At 49.7% G+C, this 17,116-nt stretch overlaps 2 protein-coding genes across 6 annotated transcripts; both read right to left on the bottom strand.

Moving 5' to 3' along the window:
- Positions 1-2,020: 2,020 nt before the first annotated feature.
- FAM174C (family with sequence similarity 174 member C) lies at positions 2,021-7,351 on the bottom strand. Of its 2 annotated transcripts, none has more exons than XM_035571399.1 (3): positions 6,994-7,351; positions 6,514-6,672; positions 2,021-5,913 (listed from the first exon to the last, which is right to left on the bottom strand). In XM_035571399.1, exons 1-3 carry the CDS (start codon positions 7,245-7,247, stop codon positions 5,910-5,912), a joined length of 417 nt encoding a protein of 138 aa, XP_035427292.1. In that variant the 5' UTR covers positions 7,248-7,351; the 3' UTR covers positions 2,021-5,909. The 2 variants fall into 2 exon arrangements, with proteins under 2 accessions (XP_035427292.1, XP_035427293.1); XM_035571400.2 differs by having other exon boundaries at positions 6,514-6,630; positions 6,994-7,343.
- Positions 7,352-12,868: 5,517 nt separating this feature from the next.
- CIRBP (cold inducible RNA binding protein) lies at positions 12,869-15,942 on the bottom strand. Of its 4 annotated transcripts, none has more exons than XM_035571393.2 (7): positions 15,841-15,942; positions 15,109-15,217; positions 14,912-15,018; positions 14,406-14,544; positions 14,230-14,314; positions 14,030-14,097; positions 12,869-13,610 (listed from the first exon to the last, which is right to left on the bottom strand). In XM_035571393.2, the coding sequence occupies exons 2-7, from the start codon at positions 15,209-15,211 to the stop codon at positions 13,594-13,596; spliced, it is 519 nt and encodes a 172-aa protein (XP_035427286.1). In that variant the 5' UTR covers positions 15,212-15,217; positions 15,841-15,942; the 3' UTR covers positions 12,869-13,593. The 4 variants fall into 4 exon arrangements, with proteins under 4 accessions (XP_035427286.1, XP_035427287.1, XP_035427282.1 ...); XM_035571394.2 differs by having other exon boundaries at positions 14,030-14,094; XM_035571389.2 differs by having other exon boundaries at positions 12,869-14,097.
- Positions 15,943-17,116: the final 1,174 nt, after the last annotated feature.

The raw sequence follows: 17,116 nt of genomic DNA, 5'->3' as shown, positions 1-17,116 counted from the left end.
TGTGCACAGATAACAAGAGAAGCTGCTCTTCTATGCCAGCGGAAAGCTAAGAGGTGTTCCCCCCGCGGGCTCCTGCTGCAGAGGTTATTTTGCACTCCGCAGGAGCACGGCTGCGAGGTACGGCGCTGCCGCAGCACACAGGCTAGTGAAATCAAAAGAGCTTACCAGCACTCAGCGCGCGGCCTGCAGTTCCCATTTCAAGGAAGGAGAATTTGCATCCAAAGCACCGAGAGCACTTTAACTTGGGTTTGAAATAAATTCACAGCAGATACACGCCGCCAGCCCGTGTCTGTGACCAGAATCCCAGCCAGCGCCTGCCTGGACTTCACCCCAGCCGCACAGAGCAGGGCCAGAACACGGTGAGGAGGACAAAGCATCTGCACCTGATACAGCGTGCACAGGCCCCAGCCATTAGTCCTATTAGTGCTAATTAGAGCTACCACCCCCCTCAGCCTGAAAACGAAGGAGCATTTTATTTGCCTCCCCTGGCAGCTCGCTCCTCCGCAGCACCCCACACAGTTTTAAGTCCACGTGGTTTTAAAGCCATGAAGCTGTCCTGCCCGAACTGCTGCCCTGATAAACGCTCTCCGTAAGTTCATTAAGCACTGCACTTAATATTGCACAGCACGCTTCCCAGGGAGAGCCACGTGCGTGCCAAAGGGCGCTGCTGCGGCACAAGTCCGTGCAACGCTCGCTGCAGGCGTTTGCAGGCGTGAAGTGGGGGAGCAGGCTTGGGGGGGGGGGGGGGGCTCTGGTCCTGCCGGGTGGGTGCCAAGCCTTGGACCAGCCCCGGACAGCTCCGCGCTCTGCACAGACAAGCCTCGCCCTGGCGGTACTGAGCAGGGCGCCTACGGCTTAATTCAACCAAATGAGGGCACCTTTAAGGTTTGGCTGTCCCAGAATCACAAACAGCCCTTGCAGACAAGTACTAACAGGGTGAAAACTGGCTGAGATAGAGGTGGGGGGAGAGCAGCACCCGGAGCTGGGAGAAGCCTTCTCCAGGCTAAGAGCTCCCGGAGCAGGGCCCCGCCACCCACTGCTGCCAGCAGGGGACTCGTCCCCCACGGGCGCTTGCATCAGGCCCCCAGGCAGCTCTCGAGGGAAGGTTTGCCTCTTGAAGGCATGGCGAGTTATCCTCAGCCTCACCACCTCTTGCCAGTGCCCCGTTAGCAGGATGCTCGGTCTGCGAGTGCCATCTACAGGGTTCCCCCGCTCACCAGCTTCTCCTTCAGCTCTGCCTGCCCGCTCGGCACACGGCGTGGCAGGAGCCTGTGGCAGTAACGAGTACGGTCAAACCACGGAGCAAACGAAAGCCCCTTCATCCCCTGGCTGTGCCACCCTCCAGGACCAGCATTAGGCCACCAGTGCCCTGTGCACAGCCAGGGAGGACACAGGGACTGTGGCCAAGAGCAGGCTGGCAGAGTGAGACACAGGAAACTCGGCTTCCCTTTTCTCCGGTGCCACTAATGTGCATGACCGAAATGTGCACGGCCACCCTCATTTGTAAGATGGATGGAAAGCAGATGTTAGTACCCAGGAACGCCCTTCATTTTGTTAAAAGTTTAATTGTTTGCACCGAGGAGCTAGGACAGCCCCCCCCCCCCCCCCCCCCCCGCCATCTCCCAAAGCAATAAACAAAACAAAACTTGGCTCTTCCAGCTGTGGAATCACCCCTCCAGGGATTCACTTAGCCTTCGGTACAAGAGAAGGGATTAAGGTAAGAATAGGGAGGAAGGAAAGGGAGGAAACTTGAGAAAGTGGAAACAAACCCTGAGATGATCAATGGAGGTGAGCCCTGGGCAAAAAGACAGAAGTGTAACAACACAAAAATAATGCACAAAAAAGGTGAGAGCGTAACTGTTACCAAGCAGAAAGCAAGGCGGTGCCTGGTTAGGGCAGCTGAGCAGGGAAAGGCTCCAGAAAGGCTCCATCCCATGGGCTCAGCAGCACGCCAGGCACGTGAGGCAGCCCCGCAGAATAATCCCAAACGCTGGCTGCCAGGCACGCTGCAACGGAGGAGTCGGGTGAAACAGAACGGTTTATTTCATTTGTTCCGAGATACAAAGGAGGGGGGACTGTAAACAAAAGGAAAGTAAAACAATCAATCAATACAGGACTGGTTGCTATTTAAAAATAAATCAACAATTCAAGCAGGAGGGTGAAAGACTAGCTCCTCATTTCTGAGAGCACAGACAACACAATGCACTCAAGTGCTGTTTTATTGACTTCTTGGCAATCTGCTCATACCACAGGTCCATCTCCCAGCACGTTAATGCTGTGGATCCCATTCCAGTCACATGTACGAATGAAACAAAACAGAAGAACGTTGTTAACAATAGAGACCCGATGCTCATATCGCTCTCAGTCAACCTCATTAACCTCAGCAGACGGTCCAGTCGATTTGCCTAGCAGTTCAACACCAACAGGAGAGGCTTCGATACAGTCCTCCGAGAAGATCAGAGAGGCAATTATGTAAACTTTAGAAATTAGGCTTTGGCTTAAACAACAGTGATTGTTTCGAGCAAACTCCACAGCAGTCACCTGTGAGACACGCAGGCCGGTGACCGCGCAGCATCGCAGGGCACTGCGCGCTCCACCCTTGGTCCTCGCCACCCTGCTCCCATCGGCTCCGACAGCCTTGGTCCCTTCGCTTTTTTTTTGGCACAGACTGGCAGGAGCTCTGCACAGACCAGCAGGAATGGACTGCCGGAGCCCACAGCACCTCCCACGAACATCCCAATTTGTTCCAGAGAAAGAAAGCGCAGCAGCAGCTGGCGAGGGATCAGCCTGCCCAGGGACAGGCGCACGCACGAGCACAGCGCCGCGCTGATGCCGCTCAGCTCCAGGACGGAGCCGCCTCACAGTGCACCTGGCTCAGCAGCACACGTGCGTCTGTTTGCATCTGTGTATTTAAACCTATTCTGAAAAACTACTACGAGTTCTAACCGCTGCAAAGGCTACCAACATGGATATCACACGTAGAGTAACTAAATCTGCAGCTGAATCAACTACTGAACTGCTCTCATATTAGGAAAACAAAACACAAGGCTTAAGAGCCACTGTTATTAGCAAGACCCCCCAAAGCCTGCACTGGCCACGTACCATGGGTGTGCTCTTCTACCTCTGTGACGAGTGGCTGCTGCAGTAGCTCCAGTTTATTTGTCCAGGAGAAGCAGAGATCAGTAAAGCTGTGCTGAGCTTTTGCTCGTACATACATAATCACACAGCTGAGCTGTGCTGACACATTTGTACTTGAAGGAGTCTCAGATCTGTAACTAGCATCTTTGTTTTCTCCTCTTATAAGATGCCTTTAACAATGATTTGGAGCTACTCCACATCAAACAGAGAGGGATTGTAAAGTCGTGGCCTGTGAGGAGCAACTCCAGGCTACAGACTGCTCCCGAGATGCAGGGTGGCTCAGCAGAAAGTGGAAATTGCCACCCATGGCCATGGACTGCAGCTCAAACTCGTCTCTAGCCAGAACAGCTTCAGATTAAAAGTGACAGCAATCTGACATCGCAGCTCCAGAATCACTTTTTCATTCTCCAGATGATGAAACTCTCTCCTTTAAAGAGGGCCAGCAGAAGGTCTTCTGAAAATATGTACGTGGTACATAAGTGTCTGGCCAGCACACCCTCTGGGCCTTCAACTTAATCATCACTTGCCTGTACAGCACAAGAATAGGGACCTCATTACACACTCTAGCTGCATCCCTCTGCATCTTTCCCTGCTCACATTCTAAATACCTACTACAGCAAAATCAAATTCTATCAAAATTATTTTCATGACAGGACCTACAGCTTGAGGTCCTCTCTTTGATCAAAATCATTCAAACTGTTAACATTAAAAAATCATTCCCTCCTGCAAGGAAAGGAAACTTATAAATTGCTAAACCCATCTGTCCAATGAAGAGCAGAGCCTAGAGAATGATCAAGTAAATCACCTCCGCTAAAGAAAGACCAATGAACGCGTCAGTCAAAACGCTGTGCCAGGGCATGTCAGCGGACTGAAAGAGTCAGGCTTACCTGGCTTGTGCACAATGCAACAGAGAAACAACTTTGTAAAGGGAATTGAAGAGCCAAAGAAAGTTATCAGCATGTTCATAGACCTGCCAGGCTGTAGAGGATCAAGGAAGCTACACTACTATGAATCAAACAAATCAGCTCTCTGATCACCCAAGGGGCAGCAACGGCCAGATCTAGCTATTACCGCTATCCTCACCGAGGAACGCAGCAAAGGCTTTCATCTCTGCATCAGCTAAACAAGCAGAAAGTACCTACAAGAGGCATGAAAGGATATAAATGATATGAAATTAGGGCACATCCAAGTGCGGTGTTCACATGACAGCATTACTAAAAATATATATATATTTAAAAATCTTTTGCCTGTGTGCAAGTCGGAGCTGCCAGCACCTAGGGTGACGTTTCTCCAGGAAACCTCTGAGAAAGGCTGCCCCTCGCACGGGTGAGCACCAGGACCACACCGCTCCATCAACCGCCTCACGAGGGATTTCGGTGCAGCAGCCAGACCCCAAGCTCCCAGGTAACCGCAGCAAAACCATTTGTCATTGCTACCTGATAAAGGTACCCTTCTGCCCCACTCTTTCTGTTAAGCATTGGTTTTGTCCCCTTATCTAGAGGATTTGCTAACCAAAAGAAAGGAGCCATTACTTCAGACATTCTCAATCTTCACCATAAAGGTAAAGTCCTTAGCCTTAAAGCTGCACCTCTTAGGGAGGAAAATCCCTGGCCCGCAGGGTAACTTCCCTTGGGTTCTCCTAACAAAGGCACTACCAATTTTGGGTGGAAGAAGGACTTAAGGATACAGGCCCAGAGTTTTCCAAGGAACGACCCTCCCTTCCTGGCTGAAACGTGCTGTGAACAGAAGCGCTTTGCAAGCAGTTTTCACCATTTTAGCAGTAGATCCACCTAACAAAGACATTCTAACACAGCCACCTTTGGTCCGACATTGTAAGAATTATGATACCGACACAATGCACAGGAATCCTCCAGTTTGTTGGGCTGACCTCAGACAGAGGCAGCAGCTCAAAATTCAGAAGCTTGGTAGATGTTACACATTTCTCCAGTGAAAGTACCATTGCAGCACCCTAGACTTGCAGCTGGGCAGAGCAGCCTGAACACTCAGCCCCACAGACTACACAGCCAGTAACTCCTGGAGAAACACTCCTTCGGGCCAAGTGGCACGTTTCATTTGTAAACATCTTTGCTCTGTAAACCCATGTAACGACCTGTACTATCAGGTGTAACAGCTAATGCTGCAACTACAGGAACGTCAGCGCATTTAACTCACAGCTCTTTCCCCATACTATTCTATCTGAACTAAGGAAACTATCCAGCTATCCATGCCCAACACTGGTATAAAAGACAACAAAAGCTCTCCCAACTCCACCATTAGATGCAGAGCTGATTACAGAGATGCTTACTAAAGAGGTCACCTGATATTGCGTGAAGGAAAGAGGATCAGCCTACAGAAGGAACCCACTTGCCTGATGCTTCAAGCTGACTGCCACAGTCAGGAGAGAGAGGGATATGAGCACCTTTCAAGTACCGATAGGCCAGCAGACACAGCTGCAGCACTTGAGTCCAGAGCCATTAGATTTCAAATGCTGAGGATTCATCCAGGAGCCACATTTTCCTTACTGTCTCCCTGTGCAGTTGGCAGCACTCAGTGTAGCATCCTTTAGCTTGCAGCTCCACCTTTCCCCAGAAACATGTATAAAGGAAACAGGTTTGGTCCCCTTTCCCCTGCCCCAGCTACCAAAGTGTGTGCTTTTAATAGTCATTATAAGCAATTATAAAAAAATAAAACTTGAGCATTGGTAAGGTGATTCCACTGGTGGACTTGCACCCCCGTGGGCAGTCTTTGCAGTTGGTGCCACTGGTCCCAAATCATCTGGAAAAAAAAAAAAAAAACACAACACCCAGCATCAGAGTGAGCACATACAACTTGACAGATCATTAGCAACCTCAAAACAGCCGGGGGAGCTGAGAGGCCAGAAGGAAGCCATGCCTAGCTTTAATAGAATATTCTCCAGAGAAATCAAACTCACATGACCCAGGGAATGAAAGCACACTGCTATGAAAGCAGGAATGGATGCCTCAACAGGACCATGAATTTAGCTGCGACTTGACTTGGGAGCAATTCGCCCGCTTGAGAAACAGACAGCTTTATTTCCAAGCCAGTGCAGGGAGCCTCAGACTGGGCCACGAGGGATGTCTGTCTGTCCCTCCTGCTGGCCTGCTGAGCACACAGCACAACGTGGTGCCCCAAACACCGACCGTCTGCAAGACCAGGACTGGTGCTCTTCAGGGTGCTGGTCAGGAGATGAAGAAAGGCAAAATAAAGTCCATGTGCTGACACAGAAAGACCACACGCAGCAGATTCATTTATGCAGAGCTGATTACACGATCTGTGCCAAAGCTTCCACCCCTTAGGAAAGGATTCTGTTAGTTTCTCGTGAGGAAAAGAGAAGCATAGGAAATACCCGCTTACCGCCTCAGATTCCGTGTTTCAAACACTGTGTCCTCGTCACTGTCGAGCGAAGCCATCTCTATGTTCTCATCGTAATTTGACAGAAGGCCATATTTCTTCCGCTGCGGCTTCTTCAACCTGAAATTAGTTTTGAGCTCTCTGGGTCCCTCTGATCTAGAGCTGAGGGCACACAGATGGCAGAGTGAGTGCTCCGTCACCTGCAGCACAACACGTTCACACAGAGACGGGGCCTTACAACTGCATGGGCGCAACAAACGGGACCGGGAGCCTTTTTATCATTTATTAATAGTGGCATGAATGTACAGGGCTGTTTCCCCTGCCGTAGTGAAATGCCTCCGCGCAGCTCCTGGCCTGGCGGAGGAAGGGGAGACAGGACAAATGGACACAACTTGGCCAGGGAGGGCAAACCGGGTACTGGGACAGGACAAACTGGGTACCGGGACGGGGCAAACCGGGTACTGGGACGGGGCCCGCACTCACCGGACTGCCCGCAGGAGGAAGTAGAATGCAGCCAGCGCAGACAGGGCGCTGAGCACGTACAGGGCCCGCTTCAGCACCGGCAGCCCCAACCCAGGCAGCGGCCCCAGCCCTGGCCGCGTCCCGTTACCGGCAGCCACCCGCGGCACCTCCGTGGCATTGAGCGGGGCCAGGGCGGTTGGAGTGGCAGCCCAGCTGCCTTGTAGCAGCAGCAGGAGGAGGATGAGGAGGAGGCAGCGGGGCTCCGGCCGCAGCATGGCCGGGCGGCTCGGAGTGGTGCTGCGGCGGGGCAGGCACAGGAAGGCGGCGGGCCTGTGCTGTGCAGTGCAGGCACCGTCCGGGCCCGGCGGAGCTGCATGCGGCGTTCCGGGGCAGCGCAGTTCCGCAGGGCCCTGGGTCAGTGTGAGGCTCCCTGCATGGGGCTGGGCTCAGCGGGGCGCTGCGGAGGCTGCCCTTCATGTCCCACTACCGCCACTGCGGCCCTCACAGCCTAAGACCCCCGCCACTGGCGCCATTTCCCCCTCAGAGCCACCCCAACCTCCTGAGGGCCGCCATTCCCCCCTCGCAGCACGACTCCTTCGCCCAGGGGTGCCGTTTCTGCTCAGAGCTGCCATTTCTCTTCACCACACAAACCCCAGTCTCAGGGTCTCTGCTCCACTTTCTCCCCTCACACAGTCAGGGCAGCCGCAGCCCCTCATGCCCTGCAGAACTGCGGATGAGGGCCCACAGGATACCACCGACCATCCCCTCGGCCTTGATGGGAGCCCTTGTCACCATCCTGGGGTGTTCACTTGGTGGGGAACAGTGAGCAACTCGCAGCAAACGCACGCAGCAAACCTTTCTTCCAAATTCCCTAGCTCTCACAGTGGTGAACATTTAAAACCACAGCACAAGAGCTCCAATGTCCCAGGTGGTTTACAAACCACCCTAAAGCATTGTCCTTTTGGGGAAAGGCCTGAGCTGTCTGGGCATATCAGACTTGTACAAAAATAACCAAACAATGTCAGCCTGGACGTGGGTCACCCCTCTCAGCTCACACCAGTAGGTGTCACAGCAGCCCCATGGCACCCAAGCACCGTCTGGAGGATCACAACTGCATTTTGCAACCAGCCCCTGCAGCTAGCTATCCCCAGGCACAGCCCAAACCCATCCCAGCAACAAATCATTAATGCAGCGCTTTAATTAGTGATGTCGAAATAACAACATCTCAAACTAGGCCTGTTTTTACACCTATAATTATTTTTGCTTGTGTTTAAGCATCTAGGCAACCTATATAGGAACATACGGTCTTTCAAATGTTTTGTAAGTATTTCCAGATTGAACTTGTTTAAAATTCACCTGACTGTATTATTTAAAATCAGCCAAAGTTTCTCACGCTCTCAGTCCTATATTTAATATCATCCTCCATTAACATACAAAGTGCAAATTAAAAATTACCAGATACAGCCCCCCAAAATGTATCAGCGGATTTAACTGGAAGCACTGCTCATTTAAATAATTGGAAAAAGGTTAAAAAAAAAGTAGATTTCAGGAAGTAGGCTTCATAATCATTCCCATTCTGCATGAACAGAACGCCCCCAGGGCTCTTGTAGACCCTTATCACTGCACAGGAAATTGTGATGGAAAATTGTGATGTCCGTAGTAGGGCAGCAAACCCTACACGCTGAATTCCCACTGAATTCCTTTGTGCCTGGGAGTCCCCAGCAAGAAAGAAGACTTCTTAATAAGAGCAGGTTTTTAAAACTAGAGTTACCCATTAATTTAGCTTATTTGTACCAGCTAAGTGTCTGGCCTCCATCACACCTGTCTGCTCTGCAGAGCTAATTCAAGCAACAACAGAAGGCAGACGCCTCGGTAGGTCCATGTACTGGCAAGCAGCTACAACCTTCCTTAATAGCCAGGCTTTACACTGTGGACTGGAGAACACACAATCAATCCTGCCCTTCAAATACCACGGCAGTAATTGTTACCAGGCTCAATACCCACAGCTGCATAATTTCTTCAGGCACTTAGGCTGTATGAGCAGACTTCTTTTTTTGCATAATACACTGCTTAAAAGACTATTCTTCAAGTGGGACTTAGCATAACCAACAGCCAGAGAAGCAGCTGTTAAAGATGGAGGGTCGGGGTGACAAAAGCAGGATAAATCAATCAAATTTGTTCTTTTAACACAAAGGTAGGCAGAACAGTAGCAAAGAGAACCAGAAACCCTCTTAGTGCTTTGTCCAGCTACCACATTGCAGTCTCCTGCCTCATTCTACGCAAAGCTGCCAGAGATGCATTCACAGCTGTCAGCCTTTCCATCAGTATAAATCCTCCTTATTGAGCTGCCACATTTTGAGGATTTAAGCAAGAATGAGACCTCATTTTTCATGAGAATCAGGCACCTGCATCAATTCAGTTTGAACCAATTGAGCGTGGTTACAGTGGCAGCGGGTCTCTTAGGAACGCAGCATTCATTTTGGAGCAGCAGCCCTGTGCCAGCCATCAGTCAGACCAGGGCAGGAGCGGAAAAAGTAATCTAAGCCGCTTCCGCTCTGCTGCGTAGCACGGCAAGACACAGGTCTAGCATTTCGAGGATGACAGCCTGAAGGGCAAAAACTTTTAAGGACAGTTTGGGTTATAGTGTGATTGATGTATCGGAAAACATCCTCCACTACTCAGGGAAGAAGAGTTTGTAACTTGAAGCATGCAAGAAATGAGTCAAGGACAACTGAAGGAATTCAGCAACCAGCACTCATCTGACTTCACAGACTTGGTAGTAAGTAGATAAAATTAACAGTTATTGCATGCATACAGGAGAGGAAGAAAAGGGCAGTTTGCTTTGATGCAAGTTAGAGAAACCCAAACTGCAGCACTTAACGAAATTGCAATACAGTACCTTAATTAAACGAACACAAGAGTTTTAACTCCTGCACTACTCTTGGCAAAAGACAATAGCCATTGCAAATAAAAGGCAACATCTGCTAATGTGAGTAGATGGCAGTACTTTTATCAGCCATTCTGTTCCACGGAGTCAAAGAAGTCCACACAAAATTGCAGATTCTCCAATCGGTGGCTTATGCACATTGGATCTGTGGCTGAATTTCCGATTCACAGACACTAGCAGGAATTGGTCTAATTACGTATCTCCTCTTTAGACACAGAGAAATGTTTTGGTACTGAAGTAGCTACATGCAGTATTTTAAAACTTGCCAGCTGTTACGAGTCAGATTTCTTATTGACACCCATCCAGGCAGCTCAATTTACCCTGTTCCATACTGGGCACTTTCCTGGCATTAGACTGGTGGAAGCACCTACTATTTGGTTATCTACAGAGCACAACTCCACTTCTGGAAAGATTGTGGAAATGTTATTGTGCTCTAAAAGCCTTTGGAAAGCATTTGCTATCATTTTCCCCCCACTTCCAAAAGGGGGCTGCTGTATTAATACCTTTTAAGGAATGACTCGGATCAGGTAACTTTGCACGATGTAATTACACCACCCTCAACTGGTACCTTTGTTTTTCTATCTTCCTCTATGTGATCCTAAAACCCAAAAGGTAAAGCTTTAGCTTTAAAGCTAAAACTCAAAAGCAGAGTTACAAATACCCACTTCATCAATATGGGAATCCTAAAGCAGCTTCACCTTGAATCAAGTACTCAAAGACCAAACAGCAGTTGCAGGCAGGTGAATCTCACATGCCATATGAGAACTGAAATGCGTGGAATTTTAAGAACATACAGCCACTTGTACAAGTAGCAGAAACATCACATTTCAATTTTTGTAAGCAAAATAGTTTTAATTGCACTAATGTGTATGGGAACAAATCATTCCTTATCCAAGCTCAAAATGGCTTTTAGCATTCAAGTGCTAATTAGACTTCTGCATTCGTTACCATTTCAAGCATTCCTCAACTGGCAGAAGCAGCCTCTCTTCTGCACACACAATATTCATCGTTTATGTAAATACTATCTGATAGCTCCCTTCAGATGTAGCCGCTTCACTACTGAAGTTTTTACAGATGCACTAACAATGTAATTAGGCCACTTAATTCAAGGTTACAACAATACAATTTAAATTCTTCCTCAAAGTTGACCTTACAGACAGGCTACCTTACCTACCCTCTGTCCACCTCCTCCCAACCCCCCCTGGACATTTTTTGTAGCTTTAGCTGGGCAATACACAACAAGTAACTAAATTTTTCTTGTATGCCTTGGCCACAAGCTAATATTCATCTTTTTTCCCCACAAAAGTACTACAAAGATTCATTTTTTTTCCACATTCCAGTATTTTATTCTAGCTCAATTGGCTTAAATCCTTGATCCATTGACCTACATAAAAATCAGTAACAACACCGCTTAAAGCTCTTCATCTCCACTCCAGTCTAAGGTTGTCCTTCTTGGTCTTCCCTGATGCAGTTCATTGCTGAAATAAAATTAAGACAGTGAATTTTAAAGGCAGGATCTATGTACATTTTCATCTTGAAGCTACTGAAGGCAGATTTTACCACTTAAAGAATGGTACTGTTAAAAAGTAACAGAGAAATCTTTTGGTTCAGGAAAAGCTCCTGGGATGAAGGTCAGACTGAAATGAGATGCTACCTGGCTGACAAACCCGCATCTTGGTCCTGCTTCCCTGGAAGGAACGCTCTCCTTGCTCAGAATCCCCACTCAGCATCCATGGTGGGCGTCCATCTTCTCTTCAGCCTGCCAAAGCAAAGGTGCATTAATAATAATATAAAGCAGAGACTTTACATCGCCACCCACCTCCCCCAACACAAGTCACATCATATACGAGGGTTTCACAAGCCATTCGCTGAACCCATCACATCACAGAAGCACAGTCTGGGAAAACTGTTCCAGGGCTGGCTGATGCCTTTGATATGCCAGCCAATGTATCATTTGATCCCTAAGCAGAGAGTTAACCACTTTGACATGGCTGCTTAGGAAGTGTGGGCTATGGGAAAAAGTTAATGGCAACAAGTAGGATGGCAAAGAAAGCTACAATTAAAGTGAGCAACTTAATGAAGTCTAGAAAGAGTCTCAATAGATGAACACATATCAAGTCAGGGAATTCGGTTTCCCATCTTGCTTCCATACCTACTAGCAAGACATGACTGCATGCCCAACTCTGATCTGTGGAACTGAAGTTGTGCCACAAGCCAAAGGTTGCATACGGCATGGGTTAAAATTTTTCCATCAGTTGACCAAAATTGTCAAAGGAATATTTCACAGGTACATTAGACTTTCAAATGAGCTCTCAACAAGAGGAAGGATGCGGACATGAGCAAAAGGAGTTACCTCGAATTACAGGACTATTTCCACATATGAACTAGCCAAGAGAGCAGCTTTCGTCTCAGAGGTTTCTGTTGGAGGCACAACACTTCTTTTCTCCAAGGACACTGCAGTTTCCATATGCTAGCAAAGAATTCTTAGAACTTGTAAGGCAATGACAAAGCTAGCTAATTACGGCAATTTACCTACCATTGAACACTCCATCAAGCTAGTAACTAGTCCAGTTACTAAAGGACTAATTCCTCACTACAGCTTTTCAATGCAGGGTATTTCAGTATTTTAAGGAAACATCAATTATCCTCACTAACACTGGCATTCCCTCAACTTCTGCTGACTTAGGCTTTGAGTACTAGAACATCCTGAGGTATATGCTTTCAGTCACCTGCCTCTACAGGCAAGTCTGACTATTCTTATGTGAAAGTATGTCGACAAATTCACATGGCAAGACCGGTTAAGATTAAATTCTAGCAACTGTTCAATACAGCTGGTTTGCTCTTGTACTATTCACTGCTTTTCTCCTCTCCTCTGGCATCCTCTACATAGACTGTTCTCCGTCTTCAAGGATTGTGTTGTGCAATGAAATGTAAATGTCAGGAGCAGAGTTCATTTCAGACGGTCTTTTAATAGGCTTCGTAAAGCCAAAGAAAACTGTATACAAGAATCCTTTACCACTTCAAATACAATATCAATGGAATATGCATATTTCTTCCAGTAAAAAAGGACAATATAAATAAACATTTTCAAGAACCTCTTTTATGGTAAGTTTGCAAGTCTACTTCTGGGTAATTTACATCATTACAACAGTAAAAATACCGTTATGCAGGTTGAACATACAAGCGAGTTTCTCTTTAGATATATCAAGGTGGTTTGCCTTCCAATTTGTACCCAGGCTGCATTCCTACCTTGCTACACTAAAGGAATGTTACAAAAGACGAAGGTAATGCACTTAAAAAAAAAAAAAAGAAAGTCCACAGCTTGTTCAGCTTCTAGTGAACATTGAATTAAAGGTCCTTTCTATCTCAAAAGAAACTGAATTGGGGCCCCAACTTTAAAAAAACGCCTTGGCTCATCATGAAGGATAAAATAAAATCTGAAGTGCTTTCAAAAAAGATTAAAAACACTTGAAAGCAGAGCTTTCTTAAAGAAAAGTCTAATTAGACCATCTTATATCAGAAGCTGTCAGGCTGTGTTTGACAAGATTAGAACTGATAATACTACAAAAGTGAAAATACAAGTAGATGTACTACACAATAACGATTTCAGCGAAGCTCCAAAAATCTTTATAAATACAGCCATTGGAAGGACGATCTTGAGTCAGGAAGGATTTTTACTCGTTGTGTGTAGCTGAGGACAAGAAGCAGGCACAATTGTAAAGGCACTGAAGCATAGACAAGTTCCAGCATTTTACTCCCTTGCATTATTCCAGAAGCTAGTGCGCTACAATGTAAGAGAATTCCCCCACCCTTGAATAAAGTTTGTTAGGGCTTCTGAGTTTTGGCTTAGTCTCAAGCTCGAAGAACGTATTTAAAAAAAACTTGCTTTGCCTTAGATCCAAGCACTCCTACACATGCATTACAAATTAGAAATTTAAATGGCACAACCACGTCCAAAGCCTGACAGATTGGTTCTTACGGGCAAGAACAGAAATAGTGGCACAGTCCAACTGAGCCTTACAGTATTTCCAGACTTCAGAACAGGGTCAGAAGATTTAAGAGAGTTCCTACAGCAACGTACGCATCATTCCCATTTGAACCAAGACTTACCGTAACTGTCATAGCTGTCTCTGTAGGATCCTCCTGAAGACCTGTCACCATAGCCACCTTGACTCCTGCTGTTAAAAAACGATCACTTGCTTTATACTTGTTCAACAGTTTCTGCAGCCTGTTGACATTTCCGGCTAACAGGCAATGGACATCAAGAGCTTTATTACAACGAGCCACAGTAGGAGTTGCGACAGCATTACCTGCTATTATAGTAGTCTCTGGAACCATTATATCCTCCACTTCTGGAGTCAAATCTGCTTCCGCCATAGCCTCTGTCTCCACCTCCTTGAACAGACACCAGGTTATGGTTTTTCTTTAGCATTCTGACAAATGTCATCATCATTTCAAGAAGTACAAGTCATTCATGCACACTCACCTCTGGAGAAGCCACGGCCCCGACCTCTGCCGCCCCGGAAAAAGCCTCTGCCCCCAGAAGAACCCCCTCTGTATCCACGAGATCTGTTCTCTGATGACTTTCCAGCTTGATCAACTCTGATCTGACGTCCATCTACAGACTAACAACCAGGAAAACACACAAGTCAGATTGCTATTTCACAGTTATACACCTTTACTTCTAGTTAAGCAGTACCAGAATTTGCTAGTTCTTATGAAGAATGGTTTTATTAAATGCCACAGATAAACCAACTATACAAGTAAACCAACTTTCAAACAGTTGTCAGTCTTTTTGTAACTTCATAGACAAAAAATACTGCAACACTACAAAACTTTAGTAACACACACTCTGCTGTTTTTTTTTCTATGTTTTGTTAGAACACTAGTATTTATCCATTTTTCCAAGCAGTATTGAACAGAACCACACCTTCCAAGCTTCAATTATGACCTTTCGAGGTAAAAAAGAAGTCAGTTCCAAGGCCTCCTTACCTTTCCATTCATGGCCATCATTGCATCTTTAGCATCGTCTATGTTTTCAAACGTAACAAAGCCAAAACCTCTGGATCTTTGAGTCTCTCTGTCTTTCACCACAACAACTACAAATAGGAAAAAAAGAAGCGCACATCAGCACCTGTGCAACCTATGGGACCGACCAGCCATCGCGGTACTCGGTGCTGCAGCCTTACCTTCAGAGATCTGTCCGTATTTAGAGAAGACCTGCTCCAACGACTGCTCATTGGTGTCAAAACTCAGCCCGCCGACAAAGAGCTTCCCCTCGTCTGATGCCATCACGACCTGCAAAGCCAACACACCGCGGTCAGCGCCGCACAGACACGCTTCCCCACCGCCTCAAGCGTTAACCTCGGCTCCCCACCAGCAGCCTGGCGCCCTTAACGGACCCAGCTCCCCCGAGTGACCGCTGCGGAGCCCGGAGGAGCCGCCGGGGCCGAGGCCTCCCGAGGGACCCGGGGCTGCCCCGCCAGGCCCTGAGGGCCCCGAGGCCCCGTCAGGCGCGGGGCCGCAGCGCGCATGCGCGCCGCCACAGGCCCCCCTCAGCGCCGACCCCCGCCCGGCCGCAGGACCCCCGCCCCTCCCTCCCGCCCCGCCCCCCCGCGCAGGCGCAGTGTGCCGCCCCTCCTCCCGCCCGCCGCCATTTTGCACGGCCGAGGCCCGTCGCCATTTTGTTTCCGAGGGCGCACCGCGGCCCTCCCCGCGTCCCTTCCCCCCCCCTCAGGGGCCCACCGAGACGGCTCCGCCCGGCTCCCGGATCGCGCGGAGGGAGCCCACACCGGGCCGGGAGCCCGGCTCCGGAGCCCCGTGCCCAGCCAGGCCCGCTCCGGCCACGCACCACCGCCGGCCTCGCCGCCCTGGCCCCCCAGGCCGGCCGCAGCCCGCCCACAGCGGCGGCGGGCGCTTACCGGTGCTGCGGAGCCGCAGAATCCACGCAGCGCCCCCAAAGCTTCAGCACGATGAGCGCCGAGGCTGGCGGGGCGTCGGCTTATAAAGCTTCGCGCGGGGCCACGCCCCCCTCATGCATATGCAGATCGAGCCGCCGCCGCAAGGCGGGGCGAGCGGCGCCGCCAAAGCGCCGCCGCCTGATTGGCTCGCGCCTCATTAATATTCATGAGGCCCCACCGCGCGGCGAGGGGAGGGGGGGACCGAAAACAAAACCGCTGCGTCCCCCCCCGCCCCCCGTCCTCCCACGTGGGGGTGGGGCGCGGATGCAGGCGCTGATTGGCCGGCAGCCCGGCGGCTGTCGGCCGGGGGAGCCCCTGTGAGAAGGAAGGAAGTGGAGGCAGCCGATTGGCCGCTGCGGCCCCCCGAAGCCCCGCCCCGCCCCGCCCATTGGCGGCCCGCACGCCGAGGGGGCGTGGCGGCGCTGCCCCAGTTTCGCGCCCTTCGCAGCAATGCGGCGGCCGCAGACAAAGGGGCCGCCTGAGGGGGCTGCCGCCATCTTGGGCCCGGCCCGGCCCCGGCCCCGGCCCCGGCCCCTCGCCCGTTCCCTCATTGTCAAGGCCGTCTCCGCGTGTCCCCGCCGCCCCTTCATCCCCGGTGCCCGGCGGTCGGCCTGTGGGGCGGGAGAGCCCCGTTACTGGTTCCAAAGCACACACATTTTAATTAAATAAAAATAAAAATCAAAAAGAAAAACTTCTCAGTTTTGCACTGAAGTGGTTAAGGGCCCAGACTGGGGGGTTCTAAGGTGAAAATATCTCTGTGTTAAAGGCTTCCCACAGGGCCCTGACTTCCGCATGGGACTGCATTGGTTTGAAAAGCGCTACCAATTTCCCAGCTTTTCCCCGCAAAGCTGCAGTTTCGCCTCAAAACCGCCACCGTGCATTGCGGAGGCCGCCACGTCCCTCCCCTGCAGCTCACAGTGCCCGGCCTCCCTCCTTCCCCCCAACACCGCCACGGCCACGGGCATCCTCGGCGCAGGGCAGCACGGGATCAGTGACACCGGGGGCGTTCGCCCCCTGGCACCGTCACCGATTTCCTACCTGAGCATGGAAACGGAAAGAGTCAAAAATAAACCACACCAAAATGCAAAGTTTTCTGCCCACCATGGTTCCGAAAAGCAGCGAGTGCCCGCTCCCTGCTCTCAGCGGGGCTGTTCCTCTCTGCTTTGTTATCACACCGACTGGGACCTGCAGTTTGTTTTGTACACAGCCGGGTGCAGTAATTACGAGATGCAGAGGA

The sequence above is a fragment of the Cygnus atratus genome, chromosome 26 (assembly GCF_013377495.2).
Source record: "Cygnus atratus isolate AKBS03 ecotype Queensland, Australia chromosome 26, CAtr_DNAZoo_HiC_assembly, whole genome shotgun sequence".
NCBI classification, from domain to species: Eukaryota; Metazoa; Chordata; class Aves; order Anseriformes; family Anatidae; genus Cygnus; species Cygnus atratus.
The sequence above is the reverse complement of the archived record's forward strand: the minus strand, read 5'-3'. Positions and strand labels throughout refer to the sequence as shown.